This window comes from Cyprinus carpio, chromosome A24 (genome assembly GCF_018340385.1).
Source record: "Cyprinus carpio isolate SPL01 chromosome A24, ASM1834038v1, whole genome shotgun sequence".
NCBI lineage: Eukaryota > Metazoa > Chordata > Actinopteri > Cypriniformes > Cyprinidae > Cyprinus > Cyprinus carpio.
Genome location: NC_056595.1, coordinates 7,540,273 through 7,561,036, shown reverse-complemented (window position 1 = coordinate 7,561,036; position 20,764 = coordinate 7,540,273). Strand labels below are relative to the sequence as shown.

At 36.5% G+C, this 20,764-nt stretch overlaps 1 protein-coding gene across 1 annotated transcript in view; it reads right to left on the bottom strand.

Annotated features, from left to right (window-relative positions):
* The window catches only part of LOC109074842 (bone morphogenetic protein 7-like), a 42,751-nt gene that overhangs the window by 1,980 nt on the left and 20,007 nt on the right, over positions 1 to 20,764 (bottom strand). Inside the window, exons 3-6 of the mRNA XM_042714138.1 lie at positions 16,433 to 16,581; positions 15,914 to 16,108; positions 476 to 555; positions 79 to 189 (exon numbers count right to left, since the gene is read on the bottom strand). Coding sequence (XP_042570072.1) covers positions 79 to 189; positions 476 to 555; positions 15,914 to 16,108; positions 16,433 to 16,581 — 535 coding nt within the window. The remainder of the gene's footprint in view (positions 1 to 78; positions 190 to 475; positions 556 to 15,913; positions 16,109 to 16,432; positions 16,582 to 20,764) is intronic.

Here is a 20,764-nt window from a genome sequence, read left to right as displayed (position 1 = left end):
ACACTCACTGCTGTGAAATAAACTTTCAAAATACTTGTTCTCCTAGGTCTGGTGTTTATTTTATGAATCATGACTCACCAGTGTCTGTACTATAGCATGATTAGTAGCATTCATATGGGCGTTTAGCGGAAAAGAGCATTCTCCATCACAGTAGTTTGCTGCATAACCCTCAGGTGCAATAATCCAGTTCTGACAAACACACATATTTAATTCAAAAAGGCTGCTCACATTAAAAAATAACCATAAACTAGATTCAACACTGGTTCAGGGGTGTGTTTCCCAAAAGCAACTATGGTCACATGTTCCGTCATTACCAATAGATTTCAGTGGGACTAACTACCATAGTTAGCTAATGATGCTTTTGGGAAATGCACCCCATGATAATGAATAATTTGTTTTATATCCAAATGACCACTGAAGGCTGCTCCAGTTTGAGATTTGTAATACTGAGCATGCACATATCCTTCATCTATACCTGCCAGCCCAGTTCTCTGAAGCTGACGTACAGTTCATGCTTTCTGCAGGCGGTCTTCTGATCACTGCTGTTGTAATCTCCTATTCACAGAGAAGAGAGACATTAACGTGTGCTAGGTTACAGTATAACATACTACATGATAGTCAAAGGAATCCCTTGTAAAAAAGAAGTTTAACTATACTGAATGTGCACTTGTAGTCTTGTAGTGTTTAAATGGTGAAAGTATAACTTGCAGATAAAATAAAAGGCCATTTAAGAGTACTTAGAGTACACTTTCATGTGTATTAACACACTTAAGTAGACATTTAAAACATTAACTTGGTAATGTCAATTTAACTTTTATTGTGCTTTAAATAAGTACACTTATTTTGATGTGTTAACATACTAAAGCACATGTAAAATACTTCATTATAATTTGAACTGTAATATGTGCTATTTGATATTAGTTTATATATTTTAATTGTTAAAATCGCAACTTCATTACAATATGAAGTAAAGTGTAATTACAAATATGTTTAAATGCATGACACACAAGTATTGTATTTTACCATAATTGCTTGGTCAGTACATCCAACAATACACTTTGTTCAAAGACAATAGACAGAATTACAGGATGAAATTACATCTAAAGTTGTACCTAAGTCCTATAAGAGGGTCAAAAAGCACTCTTAAATTCAGCTAATTGGACTGTAAAAACATAATACATTTTCATTTACAGCTTCACATCATTTATATTCAATACAAACATCACACTGAAGTATATTTAAAGTATATTATTTCCATAATAAGTACTCTTTATAAAAGAACCCACATTGCAGAATGATAGCCTCACCTTTCAGCTTCATTGCATCTTTTTCCCATACAATGAAAAAAAATGGTGAAGGAGGTTGTATTTTTAGCCTTACATTTCCTTTTGTGCTCCATGTAAGCAGAGATGGGAAATATTTTAATTAAATGTATTTAAAATATGTATTTAATGTATTTTGTCATTTGTATTTTCATGGACAACAACAACAAAAAAAATCTGATGTAATTTGTAATTAAATACACTGAGAGACAGCATTTTGTATTTGAAATACTTAAAATACTTTATCAAGTAGGTCATTTTATTCTCAGATAATACAAAACATTTCTTCACCTGTGTCAATAGTACTGCCAGCTATAGCTTATCAGTTTTTGGCTAGATGCAAGTTAATCATATGACATCATGTTGGATCCATAGTTCGGAGTCTTAACGGGTTAGTTCACCCAAAAAAAATTTATTCTGTCATTAATTTCTCACCCTTGTTCCGTTCCACTCCTGTACGACCTTTGTTCACCTTTGGAACTTAAAATAAGATATTTTTGATGAACCCGAGAGCTTTCTGTCCCGCTACACTCAGCCGTGCAGCTTAGACATTCAAGGATCAGAACGGTAGGAAAGACATCATTAAAGTACTCCATGTCATTAAGTACATCAAGCAATCCAATTTTATGAAGCAACGTTAGTACATGCAAAAATGCATTGTGATGCTCTCATTAACACACAATGCAGATCAATATTTTCATAAATAAAGTTGTAAATGAAGACTTTGGTTCCAAAACATGATAAAGTTTTTGTTTTTTCTTTTAAATGAGTTTCTGCCAAAATCAGTATTGTATCTGGTCGGTATTGAAAAGTCAATTTTTTATTTTACGCAAAGCGCGATATCCGCCAAGTTATTCTGTCATGTTTTCTCCCTATTTTTCCATACACCAGTCTCTTTTCTTTGCAGAATGCAATATATCCGCTCAATCAATCACAGCGCACCATTCCATGCACTGTAAACGGTAACAACCAATCACAGCGCACCTTTCCACGCACTCTAGACAGTAATGGCAGTGCTTTGAATACACCCAGCATCCTAGTTTTCCTCATCTACTTTGTACTTGTGGTCATTAAACAAGGGCTGCATGATAAATCGCATGTGATTCCCATGCACATCTTGTCAGTAAAGCCAGTTCTGTGATAAATCTTCATTGGGTGCTTTCAGATGGAGCAGCATTTATTACACAGAGCCGTAGATCACTGACAAGTTATGCAGTATCACGTTCATAATCGCAGATGAGTCACATTAGATTATGAATGCGATATTGACACATGGCAAAGATGCGAACATGGCAAAGATGAATGCACTTTTGGTAGCTAGTTAAATGTAAGGGAAATATAATTTTGGAATTTCTGTGGTTTAGTATTGTTGTTCATATATGTTCATGATGAAATTTTCTTTTATTGTTGTAATTAATTTATAGCATTAACAAGATGACCCATTGAATTCATTTTGGGAGTGATGATGATTGAATGTATTTTTAGTCCAGTACCTGTTTATAAGATTAGCATTGAGTTCAGTAAGTTCAGAGCCTGTCATATGTGGATCAACTTACTATGTTGTGTATATTCAACAGTTTCAATATTTTCAAAAAAAAAAAAAAAACACTTTTATATTGATTCAATAGAAAACAAACAAACAAATGTGTCATGGATTTATTGCATTTTGGGAAAAAAGTATTACACCTTTATAATGAATCTTTAAAAATCAAAATCTGGATTTGAATTTTTAATGTTATTCTAACCTAAACATCCTATGTGAAAGTTTGAAACAGAAAATAGTGGGTTTCATCTTGCCACTTTCTTGATAAAAAAAAAAAATACTAAAAATTCTTACTCAAATTGATCAAAATGGATTTATTGTGATTTGGAACCAAACCCACCATTCTGTGCTTTGAATGTGAACTATAATTCACACAAATAAATATAACTGACGTTAAACCTCTGGAGTCACATGGAATACTTTGACAATGTCTTTCCTACCATTCTGTGCTTTGAATGTGTACTGTAAGTTGCATTGCTGCCTATGGAGGGACAGAAAGCGCTCGGATTTCATAAAGAAACTATGGAGGGACAGAATGTTCTCAGATTTTATAATAAAATAAAATAATAATAATAATAATAATAATAATTTGTATTTGGAAAACAAATGAAGGTCTTACGGGTGTGAAATGACATGAGGGTGAGTAATTAATGGCATAATTTACATTTTTGGGTGAACCATCCCTTTAAATACTCTATCATGGTTCCATCTCAGATATTGCTTACTGAATGTAGTTCTGTTTTGGTGCTCAGTGCAAACTGGGTAAGTATGTACTAAAATATATACTCATCTTCACATCAGATATTGCTTACTGAATGTTATTACAGGACAGAAGGAAAAAGATGTGCTCTCGTCAAGTGACGTTAGCTAGCTAGCTAAGTTAGCTACTTGTTTCTATGGACAAAATGAAATATTTAAAGGGGCTTTATGAAATAATTTTCAGATATTTTTTTTATTTTTTTTTATTGCCAATGTGTGAACAGCATGTAACGGAACTTAAAAAATGAGAGCCTGTAAACTAATTTTTATGTGAAGGCAGTTTAGCTGGGAAAATCCAAGGTAAACTATCATAACAGTGTAATTTTAATAAACCTCATCTGTTGACATGATCTTGGTGAATCACTTTGACTGTCACTCGCTCGCACTACTATGGAGTGTGTGCAAGAGCATGAGAAGTAAGTTGCTGACCACAGCTCACTTAACAGCCACCGGTGTCACTAAATCTTCGACTTGTCTGTTAGACCCTCTACCAACTCCAACTCCTTTAGTGAAAGCTTGTTTACCAGCCCTGTTGCCATTGATTACTAAAATTGTTCACGCTTCACTTGTTTCTGGTTCTGTGCCTCCATCTCTTAAATCTGCTATTATTACTCCCATACTCAAGAAACCAGGGGCTGATCCATTTAACTTTGATAATTTTCATCCAATTTCAAATTGAACGTTTATCTCTAAGATAGTTTAAAATTCAAATTCAATAAAAAATCACTAATAAAAATCTAAAAAAAAAATGAATAAACAAGACTGCTCCTGTCAGAATAACCAATGATCTGTTGCTGGAAGCTGACTCTGGGCTTTTAACCACAATTGTCCTTCTTGACTTGAGCACTGCCTTTGATACTGTCTCACATAAGATACTTCTCGACAGATAAGCTTCTATTGGGATTACTGGCACTCCTCTGTCTTGGTTTAGGTTGTATCTTTCTGGACGCACTCAGCGTATCAAATTAAAAAGTTTCAGATCTGTCACCACTGGTGTTCCACAGGGTTCTGTTTTAGGCCCGCTTCTTTTCATTATTTATATACTCCCTCTTGGTTATATTTTAAAGAAACATGGTATTTATTTTCATTGTTATGCGGATAACACCCAACTTTACCTGTCTGCCAAACCCACTGGTTATTTTCCTCCATCTTTGTCCAGCTGTTCACAATCAATCAAAGATTGGCTTTCAGCTAACTTCCTGAAGTTAAATTAGAACAAAACTGAGGCCCTACTTGTTGGCACTAGATCTGTTTTGTCTAAATCTAATTGTTTTTCCTTGTACATTGACAATAATGCAATCTGTCCTTCCTCTCAGTTTAAAAGTTTCGGTGTTATCATGGATAGCACACTGTCTTTTGAAACTCAAATTAATAATATCACGCGGACTGCATATTTCCACTTGCGTAATATAACCGTCTCCCTCCCTTTCTTCCAACCAATAATACAGCAGTTCTTGTTCATGCACTAGTCACCTCACGTATAGACTACTGTAATGCCCTTCTCACTGGTGTTCCCTCTAAACTGCTACGTAAGCTCCAGTTGGTCCAGAATTCTGCAGCTCATGTTCTTTCTAGAACACCATCTACTAAGCACATTTCACCAGTTCTTCAGCGATTGCACTGGTTCCCAGTACAGTACCGAGTTGAATTCAAGATCTTGCTACTTACTTACAAGGCAAAATTGCATAATTCAAAATCTGTTGTAATGCAAGTTTGAAGTTAGCATGCTAATCCTGTCAGCATCACTACACATTTGCTGTGCAACATAATGTGCCCAATACAAGTAGCTGTCAACAACATTTACAGTTTTTTTCAATTATCTGTGCAGCCCCACCCCTCTGTCCTGTTAGCTGCAGGTAGATTTGAGTTTTCTGAAGGGGAAGGTCATCTCTGGCACTGACTCCTGCTCAGAATTCAAACTCTGACACATTCTTTCCACTGATGTTCTCATATGCCCTATTTTTTTTTTTTTTTTTTTTTTTTGCTAAGTGCGGTAGAGTAAGAGAGAGGAGAGAAAGCTATGCTATCAGTTCAGGCCAGCTGTAATCCCTTCCTGTTTATTTTTATTTTTTTTCTGAGATCCTGTCCGAAAGAGCAGCACTTTGGCCATCCATAGATCTTGCTGACCAAACCAGTGGCAAGACATGCTGTGCAATATGGGTAGTCAGAAGAGGTGGGTCCTCTATAGCATTCGATCAAACGCACCCCCAATCCCATATACAACAAACTTTTGCCTTTTCCAAGAGCATACTTGCTGTTACACTGTTTGTTTTCTTTTTAAACAAGCTGCTAAAGCCTCCCTAATGAAACCATACTGTAATTCATTACTGTAATCATGACATTATAATGTAAGTTAATTTAATTTACTGTTCTTGTAAGACAAAATATAAGGATATGATGATTCAGCATGAAAATAAAAACCTGTCATAAAATGCAGCTAATCAATTGATACATACACCTGTCAGAATAAATGTTTAATGCTTTTACTGTGCATTTGATGTCCAACATGACAAATCTTTATTTCACCTAAGCACACAGCACACAAAATTTGTTCCCCTAAGTTTGCACAATGGGCTCACATTTGCAGTAAACACATTGTAGGACATTAGATGGAAACCACTCTAGGGAGGTGTCTAAGGGTGTTTTCACATATAGTTCGTTTTAAAGGAACCAAACCCAGTTCACTTAAAGTGAACCAGAAAGGGAACCAGCCAAAAGTGACCTCAGTCCTTTTGGTGTTAACAATATAGTGGACTCAAAAGAGAACTCGGTTCTTTTCTTGGTCTTCTTCAGCACTTAAGTGATCTCAGACCCTTTCTTGTTCACACCACAACTTCATAAGAACCCAGACTCCAGCTTTCTGTGCAGCAGTGAAAGGCTGGAGTCTGACCTACTGAAAAATTTGGAAGAGGAAGTAGACAGGGAAGGGGGTGAGGAAGAGCTGGCAATCCCTGATCATGTCACCACAGTTCAAGACCTTTGCATAGCTTTAACAATGCATTTCAGTCAAAGTTAAAATTAAAAGGCAATGTTATGTATAAAGTTAATTCAGCTTGGACACTGGAAGTTTGGAAGTTGTATTAATATAGTTGCTTTGATACTGAATCGTTACATTATATTTCTCAGCAGCTAGGGGGAAAAATTAATGTTTCGAAGTAACGAAATTCACAGCTTCACTTTTGCAGAATGAGACGCACAGACGCAATTCACACACACAACTTTTATCTCTCTCTTTCTATCTCTCTCTCTGTCAATCTCTCGATAATTAATTCAAATCAATATTTCATGCATTTAATATATATGCGATCTTACCACACTACTTCATCTCTGTGTCTGATTTAAAGCGGGCAAAATTCTAGATCTCCCCGGCGCGTTTGGTGGTTGTCATGACAAGAATGCTTAGCGATGCATGCATTAAATAATTTAATGCACAGTTAGCCGTAGATTACATAAATGACAACAGAATTATTTTGTATTGTTCTAGTTAAAAGTTGATTCATTTATTTACTTATTTACAATTATTTATTTATTTTTGAAAAATTTAACAATTGAACATCTAAAATTACATCAATATAATAATAATAATAATAATAATAATAATAATAATAATAAATATGGCCTATATAAAAACAAGTACTTAACTGCTTAGTTCAACCTCAAGCATCACTGAGTATATTGGTCCATACAAAGCGTACCGGGACCTCATTGCTTTCACAAATCATGAGGAAATCGAACCACAAAAGGACCCACAAACGAACCGAACTATGGTTCGCTTTTGGGTCCTTTTAGGGGGGTCTGAGATCACTTGTTTGTTCACATATACGAGCTGAACTGCTCAAATGAACTAGGTGTGAAAACACCATAAATCACACTAGCTAATGACAGGGGCACCTCAGGGCTCGATGCTTGGCCCCCTTTTTCTTATCGATATACACAATATATGCAACTCAGAGTCAGCAAGCCTGACAATTCCACAAATCATCACAGTCCAGCTGGCTGAATAACATCAACAACATCCAAGTCAGTCAGGAACTTTGTTGTAGAGTTTAATGATGAGCTTAACTTCACCCACTACATTGCTATGACTGCCTAGCCAGACATATTTGCATTCTTCAATTTCAGAACTTCCCCCTTGTTCAAACTATTGCCATTTCAAGACTGGAATACTGCAATACTTTATTCGTTAGCCTTCCAACTAGCAAAATGAATTACAATGATTCAGAATCCAGACCAGTGGTACCATCACAACAGGGCATCTTTCCAGAACATCCACACCCACTTGTTAGTGAAATGATCTTCAAAGCTCCACCCAAGCAGCTGAGTCCCTCACAATAACACACAGCACTTCCATGAGCACTTACTATACATAATTGTTTGCATTACAGCCCCTCTGACCCTCACAACACTCACTGAACCCTCAAAGAAGAACTATCCCTCTGTTGTCACTGTACTATATCTTTACTTATAGGTTGCATTGAATAAAATAATCTGGTAAATAAGTACAGTAAATGAATAAGAACCAAACCCATCTGCTTGTAATTAAACTAGACATTCTAAAGATGCAAATGAATGATAACATTTACAGACAGACTTTTTATTTTTATTTTTTGCCAAATGATAATTGATAATACAGAAAGACTTACTAATAAATAATTTAATTAAAGCAGCGGTTCTCAATATTAAGAACTGACAAAGTTTACATTGCATATTATCAGTTTAAATATGATTTGATTATCTTTTAAATAAGTGAGTTTTTTTTATATAATTGCAAAAGCTGTTTAGGACAGTTCACTTCACAAACATATTTACAAAAAAGGCAAATGTCATAAAATGGGGGAAACCTATTATGTAAAAACTTTCCTTAAAACATTGTCTATGAATAATGTAGAGTAGAAATTAAGGATGTAACTGAAACCACATGGTGAGTGTGTAGGCAAATCTTTGAGGTCATTCTAAGTACAACAATCATCCAGTGCTAAGGTGTTTCCCACTTTCACCTTTAAGAGAAGGTTTGTTCAGTCCACTGTTGATGAAACTGACTGGCAAAAGCTTCTTGGTCTTAAAGCTGTCATTTTATTCGACCAGTAAAAAAAATTCATGCTCACACCACAAGGAGAGATAAGTTTATCCAACCAATGGAAGACGAGGGCAGCGTTTAAAACCTTTTTGAAAGCAGTTATAATTTTTGTTCATGATGCTAATGGTAAATAAATTATTATTATTATTATTATTATTATTATTATTATTATCTACTGTTACTAATGTTCATTTTGTTTACTAATGTCACTTAAGTTCTGACTAATTGTGAGAACTGCTGTACAAATAATTGTTTTAGTTTACAGTAATTTTAGTTGAAAGAGTTAAATATAATCCATATTGACTACATTTTTTTTTTTTTTCAAATAATTTCTCTTTAAACTATTATTATTAGGTGCTGGGTTTGAAGCTCGGAATATAGTGTGAAATCTCTGGCCTTTTTTAGCACCTAAAATAAGACCCCGTCTTGTATTTCTCTCACTCTGTCTGACAGGACTAGGGTAAATATTTACTGAGATAAATTTGCCAGCAGGAGTGGCCCCCGAGCTCTCCCGAGTGGCCTTTTAGTCGGACCCCCAGGGGTCCCCTTCCTCTCTGATCCCAAGCAGTGAACCTGTCACAGTCCCCCAACTGCAACATTTATAGTCAAGAATGTTCTACACCTAACCACAGGCCTGAGAATGAGCCCAAACTACAACCCAAAATTGTCAGATTTTGACACACTAGTTTCACACACGCACACATATGGGAAGTTGATGTCCTGTGGTGTGACATGCTAGAGGACATAGCATAACATATGCATAATGTATATATACACTGTATATTATTTGCATATTCATTTGTTTTTAGGGCAACATGTAATGAAAAAAAAAGAGGTGTAATAATGGGAGTAATAATTGGCAAGCTTTCCATAATAATATCTAATATTTCACAGGAATATTGAAGTATAATTTCTTTCCCTATTCATTTGTTGTGTCTCCAAAATTGCGTAATAAACATGCTTTAACTTGTGGTGGTCTTAAAACAGGCCTCATCTTTATGCATCTTCTTGACTTGGAACTGTTTCTGTGAGATTCATCCATATATGATGCATCTGTGTATTCAACATCCAAGAGAGAAAGAGAGGGGGGGGGGGGGGGGGGGGGGGGGGGGGGGGCGGGGGGTGGGGGGGGGGGGGGGGAGGGGTGGGGGGGGTGGGGGGGGGGGTTGGGGGGCGGGGGGGGGGGGGGGGTGGGGGGGGGGGGGGGGGGGGGGGGGGGGGGGGGGGGGAGAGAGAGAGAGAGAGAGAGAGAGAGAGGATGGATAAACACATTGCATCATACACACACACACTGGTTAACTATCCTTTTAGGGAATCTCCATAGGCGTAATGGTTTTTATACTGTACAAACTGTATTTTCCATCACCCTACACCTAAACCTACCCCTCACAGAAAACTTTCTGCATTTTTACAATCTCAAAAAAAATAAAAAAAATAAAAAAATAATAATAATTATTATTCTGTCTGATTTATAAGCTTTTGTACCCATTGGGACCTCAATTTAGGTCCCCATGGGTACCAAAGCTTATAAATAATACAGAATGAGTGGAACCTACACAAGTTCCCATGAGTTGGTGTTTATTAAGGTTTAAGTCCCCACCATGGAGTTTCATTGAGTGACACACACACACACACACACACACACACATTGTTTTGTTTACCTCCACCTTTGTTTAATGCCTCTATTTACAGTTAAGGGCTCTTTAGGAGTAAAGCAGATATTTAGTGTGGAGTTTCATTGAGTGTAAAGGCCAGATTTGCGGTAGCCCATAAAGCGCTTCTCTTCCTGCCTGTAAAAATTAATGCCACACTGTTACTGCTGCGAGTGGGTCCTGTGGGCCTTTGGCCTTCAAGTGAAGACCACTGACTGCTTATCATATGTAGGAATGACTATTAGAAGTCATTTAAAGTGATAGTTCACCCAAAAATGAAAATTCTGTCATCATTTACTCACCCTCAAGTTGTTCCAAACCTGTAAGAATTTCAGCCGTTGAATACAAAAAGTATGGAGAAAAAATTTAAAGTCAATACTACCATCAACATTATTCAAAATATCTTCTTTTGTTTTTAACAGAATAAAGAAACTCATTCACTTTTGGAACAAGAGTAAATTATTTTTAGGTGAACTATCCCTTTAAAGATTCTACCTTTGACGTGATTCTACTTCATTCTGATTCTTTAGCAGGTCGATTAATAATACTTTTAGTATAGTTTTACTAAAATAATGCTAAAATAATTAACCAATAATTAGTTCTAACTACATACTAAATAAGATTTACTAATTAAAGGAAGAGGACTGAATTAGTTTCTCATTACTGTAATACAGTCATGAGTCACAGCACAGCAATCACATATTGAATCATAAATAATACTGTAGTAAATTGGTCTGCATCAGTGGAAGAACACAGATGTTAAAGGACCATTAATAGAAATAGGCTTATATTTGCTTTATGACCTGTTTAATTTGACAGTTACGGCCAAAAACTGTCAAAATCACATGTGGTTTCTTGACCAAAAGACAAAAATATGGTAACTGCATTGAAATCTCACCGCCCCTCTCTCACAAAAAGTTTCTCCTTGGAGCAATTACACAGTGACATTCCTGATGGTGACGGCATGCTGGAGTAATGGACACGGTGTTCCGCAAGGAATGACATCCATCCTGGAAAGAGCTGAGGCAGGGAAGCTGTCTCACCCCACTCCCATGATAACTTGAAAGAGAATGCGAGTGCTGTCTGCGTCCATGTGAAGTTTATCTTTCTTCCTGTCTTTCATCACTGTGGTTATTAAACCTCCATCCCCAGAGCTTGCCGATGTCTAATTACACCAACGGTAAACAAAAGGAGGGTTGAGAGAGGGGGAGATGAAAACTGCAGCTGGACAGTGCTGTGTTATTATAATTCTTTAAGCGATACTGTTAAGGTGGTCAGGCATTTTAGCCCAACACCTAATAACAGCTCGGAGGTAATTACAGGTCTAGCACTGGGGCAGCACATACTGAGCTGAGCTAGACGCTTGTTAACTTCCCTTAGACCAAAGGCTGGTGAGCTCCCCCAACCTCTAGATGAGCATTAGTGCTTAATGTGTTGTTTTGTTTTCACAGATCACCAAAGCTTAAGAAATAGTGTCAAACCTCTAATCACATACGTAATGTGCTTTGCCTGAATTGGAAGCTCATAGAGAAAGAAAGAATTTTCAAAAGGTGAATCTCCCCAAAACCTTTCAAGAACATGTCAGGGTCATATTTCAGCCCAGATTCAAAAGAAAGAAAAAAAAGATAGAAAGAAAGAAGAACCTAAATTGCCTGTACACACAACATACTTGATAAGACTATAGATAAGGGTATGTTTTCAATTAATACATTTCTACCAATCATCATATCATTGATATTTTAGTATTTTTCTTATACTATTATAGAATTTATTGAGATTTTGAATTTGCTTTTATTTTTATGTTAAAGTTTTCATTTCACTTTTGATTTTAGTAATTTTGTCATGTGCTTTTGTCATTTTAATTGATTTTTCATTAAATTACATTTTATTTAATTAAATTATATTAATTTTATCCAATTTAATTTCCACAAATGCTTTTTTCCAGCTTTATATCTCTCAACAAAATAAATTCTGCTCAGCTTCCAACTGATCGGTTTAGTACTGAATCATTCAGGAATGTTTCAGCTGCAATGTCAACAGGGCTGTTACAGTTATTACATAATCACATGACTTCATCAAGGCACAACATGCATTATGACAGCAACACACTTTTTTTTTAACTTTTTTTTCACAAATATGATATAATAATATATTTTATTACATTTTAAATTGTTATCGTAATTATAGTTATCATAAATTGTCACGGAAATTTTCCAAATGCAAACTAATGTTAAATATTTTAAATTATTGTATAATTAAATATTAAACAATATTACATTAAATATTACTTGTTATTAACATTTATCTTGACTCTAAAATGAACACATTTTCAAAAAATTCAATTCTTAAACAATTAGAGAGTCTATAAATTAATGCACTTTTGTCTCTCAATATGGGTCAAGATGCAGCGATCACAGGCTGTCTGTTTGAAAGCTTTGATAAGAGTGTTTTCATATTGGAACCATATGCACTGTCAGAACTGCCACAAGGGGATGGCTGTCACAATGGCCTCACAACTTCCTGCTCCAAATCTAAATATTTACACTCCAGACATCCCAAGGAGAGGGGTTGATGTTTTGGGTTACATAAAGTCCAATCCTTCAGAACAAATTAAGCAGATTTTCCTCATAAGATGGGACACGTAGTGTGGGAGGTTTAGGAGCTTTGAGTTTAAGCACTACTGTAAGTGGATGAATTTGACTCACATATGGAACTGATGTAAATTATTCTCAGCAAGATACATTACATACATGGTATGTGTTTATGTCGATTTGTTGTATTACAGTTTAGATATAAACTTGATGCACTGTCTTTCACAAAGACAAATAATGTTTAAATTATAGCAGAGAGAAAATTATGTTCCTGACATAGGAAATGAAAATATACAGTCTACATCTTAAAACATCCCAACAGGTTCCAATTCAGATTAATCTAATATTGTGATTGTGAATGAACACATAAACTTGTGTTGTGAAATATAGTTTTCACCCCCAGGTCCTTCGTGCTTCGTGGTCTCACATTCACAATTAGTTCTGGATTATGTGGGTTAGGGTTAGGTTAGGTTAGGTTAGGGTTAGGGTTAGTGTTAGCGCTAAGAATAATGAGAAGCATGAAACTGGATTAAGACCCCTTTACTTAAAAGATTATTTAATTAACAATAAAATATTATTAATTATTAAGTTAAAATATTATAAAATAAATCTTGTGGCAATTAAACTCAAATGAATATGGGATTCTTTATTCCAAAAAGTATATTCAGGACAAACATTGAGAAATAATAGTTTTTTTTTTTTTCTCACTGATACAAAAGTGCTCAACAAGCTGTTATTTATACTATTTGTTTACTGTATTTATCCAATCATGGTTGTTGACGCTGCAAATATGTCAAAAGGAATATTAACCTAGGATTTACGAACGTAATGTGTGAAATGTCAGATTGTGATTGTGAGTAAAGTATGAGCAATGTGAAATGCTAATCAACATAACTCAGGATTACGTTTAGAATGACCCAGGGTTAACTATTTTGACAGTGAAAACCCCTTAAGATGCCTTGTAAAGTCCATATTTTAAAAAGAGTACTTATTACGTAAATAATACTGTTATATGTTTAAGATCAAACTAAATGTAATGTTTTGGAACACTTAAAGGGTTAGTTCACCCAAAAATGAAAATCTGACAGTGTTTTACTCACCATTGAAGCATCCTAGGTGTATATGACTTTCTTATTTCAGACGAATCCAGTCGGAGTAATATTAAAAATTGTCCTGGCGTTTCCAAGGTCTATCATTGCAGTGAGCGGGTGTTGCAGTTGAACAGTCCACAAGTCGTCAAATAAAGAGCGTGCATTCATGGACTCCTGTAATGAAACCATGCGTTTTTGTAAGAAAAATAATAAAGTGAATCGTTTAAAATCGGTGAATAAAGGCCTCCTCTATGTCTATCTATGTGTTTTTGCAAGAACAATATCCATATTTCAAATGTAATTTTCTCTCACTTCCATTATCTGTCAAAAGCAGATGCCATTCCGGTGGATAACGCAGCACGTATGCGCAGCGCGCTTCTGAGATATGCTAGTATCATGAGTTTGTTTATAGGTTCAAAGGAAGCAAAGTTTCCTTACTTTAGCAAAGGAAAACCAGTCTCCTCTTAGTTTATATCGAAATGCTCCTAAATTTTTCTTTGCAAATCCTTTGTTTGTACATTTGTAATTCATGTTCAGCGTTTTGTTTTGTTCTCTCTCTGCATTCGTCACTAATCACGCAATGGCCACATCTTACATCATCCGTCAGAACAGCTTCCGTTTATGTCAGATAATGTAAGTGAGGAAAAAGTGTTTATTAGGTTTGAAATATGGATATTTTTCATACAAAAAAGCATGGATTCATTACAGGAGTCCATGAATGCACGCTCTTTATTTGACGACTTGTGGACTGTTCAACTGCAACACCCGCTGACTGCAATGATAGACCTTGGAATAGCCAGGACAATTTTTTATATGACTCCGACTGGATTCATCTGAAAGAAGAAAGTCATATACACCTAGGATGCCTCGAGGGTGAGTAAAACACAAGCTAATTTTCATTCTTGGATGAACTAACCCTTTGATTGCAATGTGAAATGAAAAGTTTAGTATTCATTTTATTAAATGCAGTTAGCTGAATTTTAGAGTGCCTTCTTTTTCACAAAGGGGTCAGAACATTATTACTGAACATACAGGTGCATCTCAATAAATTAGACACAGACTATGGAAATTTAACACTGGACTTCGAGCAACTTGGGCTATGAGCTTCTCCACCCTTCCTCCAGACTCTAGGACCTTGGTTTCCAAATGAAATACAAAACGTGCTCTCATCTGAAAAGAGGACTTTGGACCACTGGGCAACAGTCCAGTTCTTCTTCTCCTTAGCCCAGGTAAGACTCCTCTGACATTGTCTGTGGTTCAGGAGTGAGCTCAATGGTTTTTTGAATGGGTTTTCGGTTAAATGCCAGAAATAAGATCTATGATTAACACAAGCTTCAAACACAATTTTCATGTTTACGACATGAAATAAATCATTGATAAGTTTTAAAAAGCTTTTACTTGTCTTGAAAAAGTTTGTTGCAAACAAGTGCCTAAATGGGATGTAGAATGGGATGTAAGAATCCTACACTTTTGTTGGTCACAGAGTTTATTTTCTACAATAATCCAAAAGCCAATGGAAAAATGATTGGGGGCTTTTGTCATGGAACCAGGGTAATGCTACCTTAACAGCAATCTATTTGTGAGGGCTGGTGAAAAAAGAAATGGGGATGTCAGGCCTATATATGTGCTGCTTCTTAAATAAATTATCTTTGGATCTTAAAGAGTTTTATTGAGTTCAGATTCTCATTATGCAGTGGTATATAAAGATTTGTACTTAATAAAACATCCCCTAAAATACAAAAACATCCCCGAACTATCCCAGATCAACATCTCTCGAAGAATTAAAAGAGGTTGTCAAATTTCTGCCATATTAAACTTGTCTCATTTAGAATAAAGAAAGGGGCTTAGTTCACAATATGGGAAATATCAATGACTAACCTGTTTGAGCTGATCCCTTTGATGTCTCCTGTGGACTGTTGGAGTGATTGCGGTTCGTCTGACGTCGTCTGCCCACTGACCGACCAGTTCGGATACGGACTTCATTCACTTTAAAAAAGGCCACCATGAAAGGCTGCCTCTCCAAAGCGCCATAACGACCTACTAACCCTGCTTCCTTGGGACTGATGCTCCACCCTTTAAAAAGAAGAAAGTGCTATAAATGTGATATCCTTGTCCATTAAACTAACTCAAAATGAACAGAAATGAACTCTGAGTCAGCAAAGAAAAATGAAAATGAATAGGTTGAACTAGCCAAGGAGGTCTATAGCGTATGATACCTTGAGAAAAGAATCATTCCCATTCATCTCACTGGCACTTGCTTGGTTGATACAGGACTCCTTGGAAATATGCTATTTGAAGTCTGCCATCTTTGCTCATGGCAGCTCATAGGCATTCAGTTTTGAGTCAATCACCTAATCTACACGCATATAAGTTAAACTCATCTTAAAATCATCTTACCACTGCTGGTCTCCACACTGATCTGTAGACCCAGGTTATGAAGTGGACTCATCACCCAGAGATTACTAGATGCTGTAATGTCAAACTCCAACCACCCTTCTTCAGCGGCCCACAACCTGCGAGATTCTAGCAGAAACAGGTCGGCATCCCTGCAAATACGCAAGTGTGAAGATCGTTAACTGTTATAATCACTATTTACACAAATCTATGACCCCCTTTTAATTGTTTTGTATTTTTTCTTTTTATAAATAATAAAGTACATTTATTTATTCCTTTTTTAACCCATGTCAGCATAAAGGCTATCTTCATGGTGAGAACAAAGTAAATAACAGGATATACAGTAAGAATTTATGGAATAAATGCTAATAGTCACTTCAATGGAATAAATTATGGAATAAATGCAAGTCACTTCAAAGCTGTTGGTCACACAGGTGTTTTAGTAATGTCCCTGCAGCTCCTTGTTATTGCTCATTAATTAGAGCTGCTCTCTAAGGAACTCCATATGAGGTTCTTCCCTCCGGTGGTTCACGTCAAATTCAACATGAACGGATCATACATATGCTGACTCATATTGTTTAGTGCCACCAATCACACACCTTCACCTGGGACAGGGTCCGAATGAGACCACAGGGGAGCTGTGAACTCTAAAATCCCAACTGTAAAGCCTCTTACAGACACATTAAATTAACTGGAATAATAAAGTCAGAAGTGTCAGGGTTTTTTTCATTTATTGCCTTTGTCATTGGCTGCTGTTAAAATGGACCAAAATTTTAATAGCTTCACAATGCCATTGCAGGCATACAGGACCGTCTTCACATATGGCTTGGGAGGGTTTTCCACAGAGGCCAGATGCACATGAAAACAACCAGAGATTACAATATATACAAACAGAACAAGTAATAACTCCACAGTCGTGGTAAACTAGATTTTTCACTAAGTATTGATGGATTGTCATGAAAACAAAACCTGATCTATGCTGTGATTTCAAAATAAATACAACTGACAGTGTTTAAAAAATGCATCTCAGATTTCTTCCAAACATTTTTTCCCAATATAATGAAGTATTCAAAGCTGCTTTGAATAAAAGTGTCATATTGAAAAAAATTTACAAATACAAATTTTCTTAAAATTCGAAGTTTCTTGCAATAATTGTACATGGTTTACATTATCAGTTTACCAGTATTAGGTGATTTTCACAAAATAAAAAGAATTTATAAAGTATCTTAAACAAGACTCACTTGCTACATTAAACTTGCCATGTAATGTGTTTTTTTTTTTTTGGCATGCTGTTTCCTTCACTTTTAAAAAAAAATAATAATAATTGTAAAATACAGCAATATGTTAGTAATCAATTTCAGTCATACCCAAACAATGGAAAATGGAGAATGTTTGGAAATATTACTTTATAGTGGTGCAGAAATGAAATACCTTTGGCATATTATAGATGGTCCAGAGAAACAATCCAAGTCCAGAGACTTGAAAAATGTTCTCACACGCTATTGTTTCTTTACATTTAAGGCCATGTGAAACTTGTTGACTTGAGGTTCACTATGGTGCTGTGTTAGGTCAAATTGTCTTGCCGCATAGACTAAATTCAGCCAGATATACAGTACAGCCCCTCTGCACCACCTCCATAACCAAGTTATTTTTTGCTGCATGGATTAAAGGCTTACACACTTCAGAAGTTTTTCTCAGCCATCTTGTGCATCTGCTTAGCTTAGCTATACCGCATTTCCCCAACCAATGTGTTTTTTAAAGATCACAAACCATAAACACAGTAATTATGCTGTTAGAACTTGACAAGTTTGCAAATTAATCTGTTTGTAAGCAAATACATTTTGCAAGCCACACAGAATTTGGGATTTATAGGCAGAAAGTGGCATGTAGGGAAATACCACAAAGAACACTATAATTTGCATCAAGGTAAAACTTGTTTTACAGAGATACAATGCATGGCAATACATAATATCAAGATATGTCTAAAAATAAACGATTCCCAATGCAGGTTTGTGGAAAAACAGTTAAACATTGTTTAACTCAGGATGCACATCAAATGAATACTTTGTGATAAACATTATAAACTATTTGAGAGAAACATGTAGTTCATTTAGCCAGCTTCGGCTCTGGCCTAAGTTTTGTTACAAAATTCTTTTTTGGTGCGTTTTTCTGTTAAATAATAATAATAATAATAATAATAATAAAATTATGGCTAGATTCACAGTCACAACTTATTGGTTAGTTTTGGACATTTCACTGGTCACGCCATCTGCCTTTCTCAAGGAGATATCCCTCCCACCACCCACAAAGTCAATGTTTGACGTGTGTTGGTGGGTTCTTTTTTAAACACCAAACTAAAGCTATTTCAGTTGTGCGTTGTGGTCATTGCCATGGTCTACATAAAGTACATGGTAGACAACCTCTGCTGTGTTTAGTGATGGACGCCTTGGCTCAATTTAAAACAGTCAATTTACTCAGCTTGAAAATTGTGAATAAGCACCAGCAAATAAATATTTTCACAATAGCAGTTTTATTGTACTTAAATTTGTTTATATTTACCAGGGGTGTAATTGTACACGAAAATGATGGTCACCGTTCAGTATGTTTTCAGTAGTAGGAAGAAAAACAAACCTGATTTTCAATTTTAATAAACAGTGGTTTACTGAACAAAATATGTCTGTCTTTAAATAAACAAAAGTCTGTCAACATACAGTACACTGCAGTTTATAGTGCTGTTGTAATTGGGGGAAGAGATATGAAGTGTTTACACTTCTGGATGCAAAATATTTTAGTCAGAATTATTGTGCTCTCATTCTAATCCGCTTCATCAATTTGATGTGCATGTGTGCACCAGCACTCGTTCACTGAAATCTGTGAAGTTCCTCAATCAAAATTTACTTTTGGACATGCCTGACAGTCACTCTGACTCAAAAATGAGCCAAAATATGAATCGCATATATGCACATGTGTGAAACAAGCACTTGAATGAAGGGGCGAAATTTCTCATCTCAGGTTTCTCATTGTTTAAAGAAAAGGTGAGCAGATGATGAAGACAAGTTTATTTACTTTATATGCTTTAGACATGTAAAACATCCATATTTCACATCATTATTGGGTGCTTTAATAATATAATTGTGTATATGTTACATCATTGCGTGATTACGTAAAGAAATAAGTGAACTGAACCAGTTGAGTTCATTTAAACAAATGGGTATTAATTTTGTCTTCCTTGATATGCTCATATATATATATGTATTGTGACGAGTCGGCTGCCTCCCCCCTAATTATCATCATGAACCCGTCCCTTAATCGCCGCCCTTCACCAGGCTCCCGACCGGAGTGGGTGCGTGAGAGAGGAGGGGCACTGGAATAACCTGGGCTGGTGGCGTGTGATGAGGCACACCTGATGCAAATGGAGCCTCATCACCACCACTGTTTAAATGCCGAGCGTGCCTCTCCTCGGGAGACCAGTCTCTTCCCCGTGCGTGCACGCTGGTGTCCTTGTGGGTCCAGGAAGGGTTCGTAGAGGGACTCCCGCGACGCCAGAGACGTGAGCTGCCGGACCTGCGGTCTGGACGAGAACTGCACCCGTTACACGGCTGTCGGGCCAGGATGCCAGGCCGTCTAGTCCCATCAAGCAGTAGTGTTCAGGAAGGAAAGGTCCAGTTAAGGGGCAGAGTCCGGCGGCCACAGGGGAGAGCGTGCGGCCGCCGGACTCCACCCCTTACCTGGACCTTTCCTTCCTGAACACTACCTGCACTTCACATACCCCGCAGCACGACAAGGACACCAGATTCCCTGTTTATTTTGGACACTCTTCCCCTTTGGACACTTTATTCCCGGTTTTTGTTACTTTTCTGTTAACAAAAGCCTCTCCGAGGCCTGACGCCACACCCACTGTGTCTGTCATTTGCTCCTCCCGCCACTATATATATATATGTATATATATATATATATATATATATACTCTCAAAAACAGGCAGCCGTTGACTTGCATTTTATTAATCAGCAAGAACCACAGGTTTCAGCTAAAAAAAAAAACTTCTTTACAGTTCTACTGAAGAACAAATGTCATCTACATCTTGGATGGCCTGAGGGCAAGTAATGCCTTCACACTACAGGATTTTAAGCCAGATTTGCAAGTTAACAGATCGCCAACAGGTCGGGCTGTGATTGGGGGAAAATCAGCAGGTGATCAGCGCTCGGCAATCTTTATGTGTGAACTACTCAACGACACATCAAAGAGGCTCGCTGACACATTGCTGATGCCTCGCTGACGCAAAAACCAATATCTACGGTGCGTTCCAAACAGGATATATCGCCCTCTGATGGGCA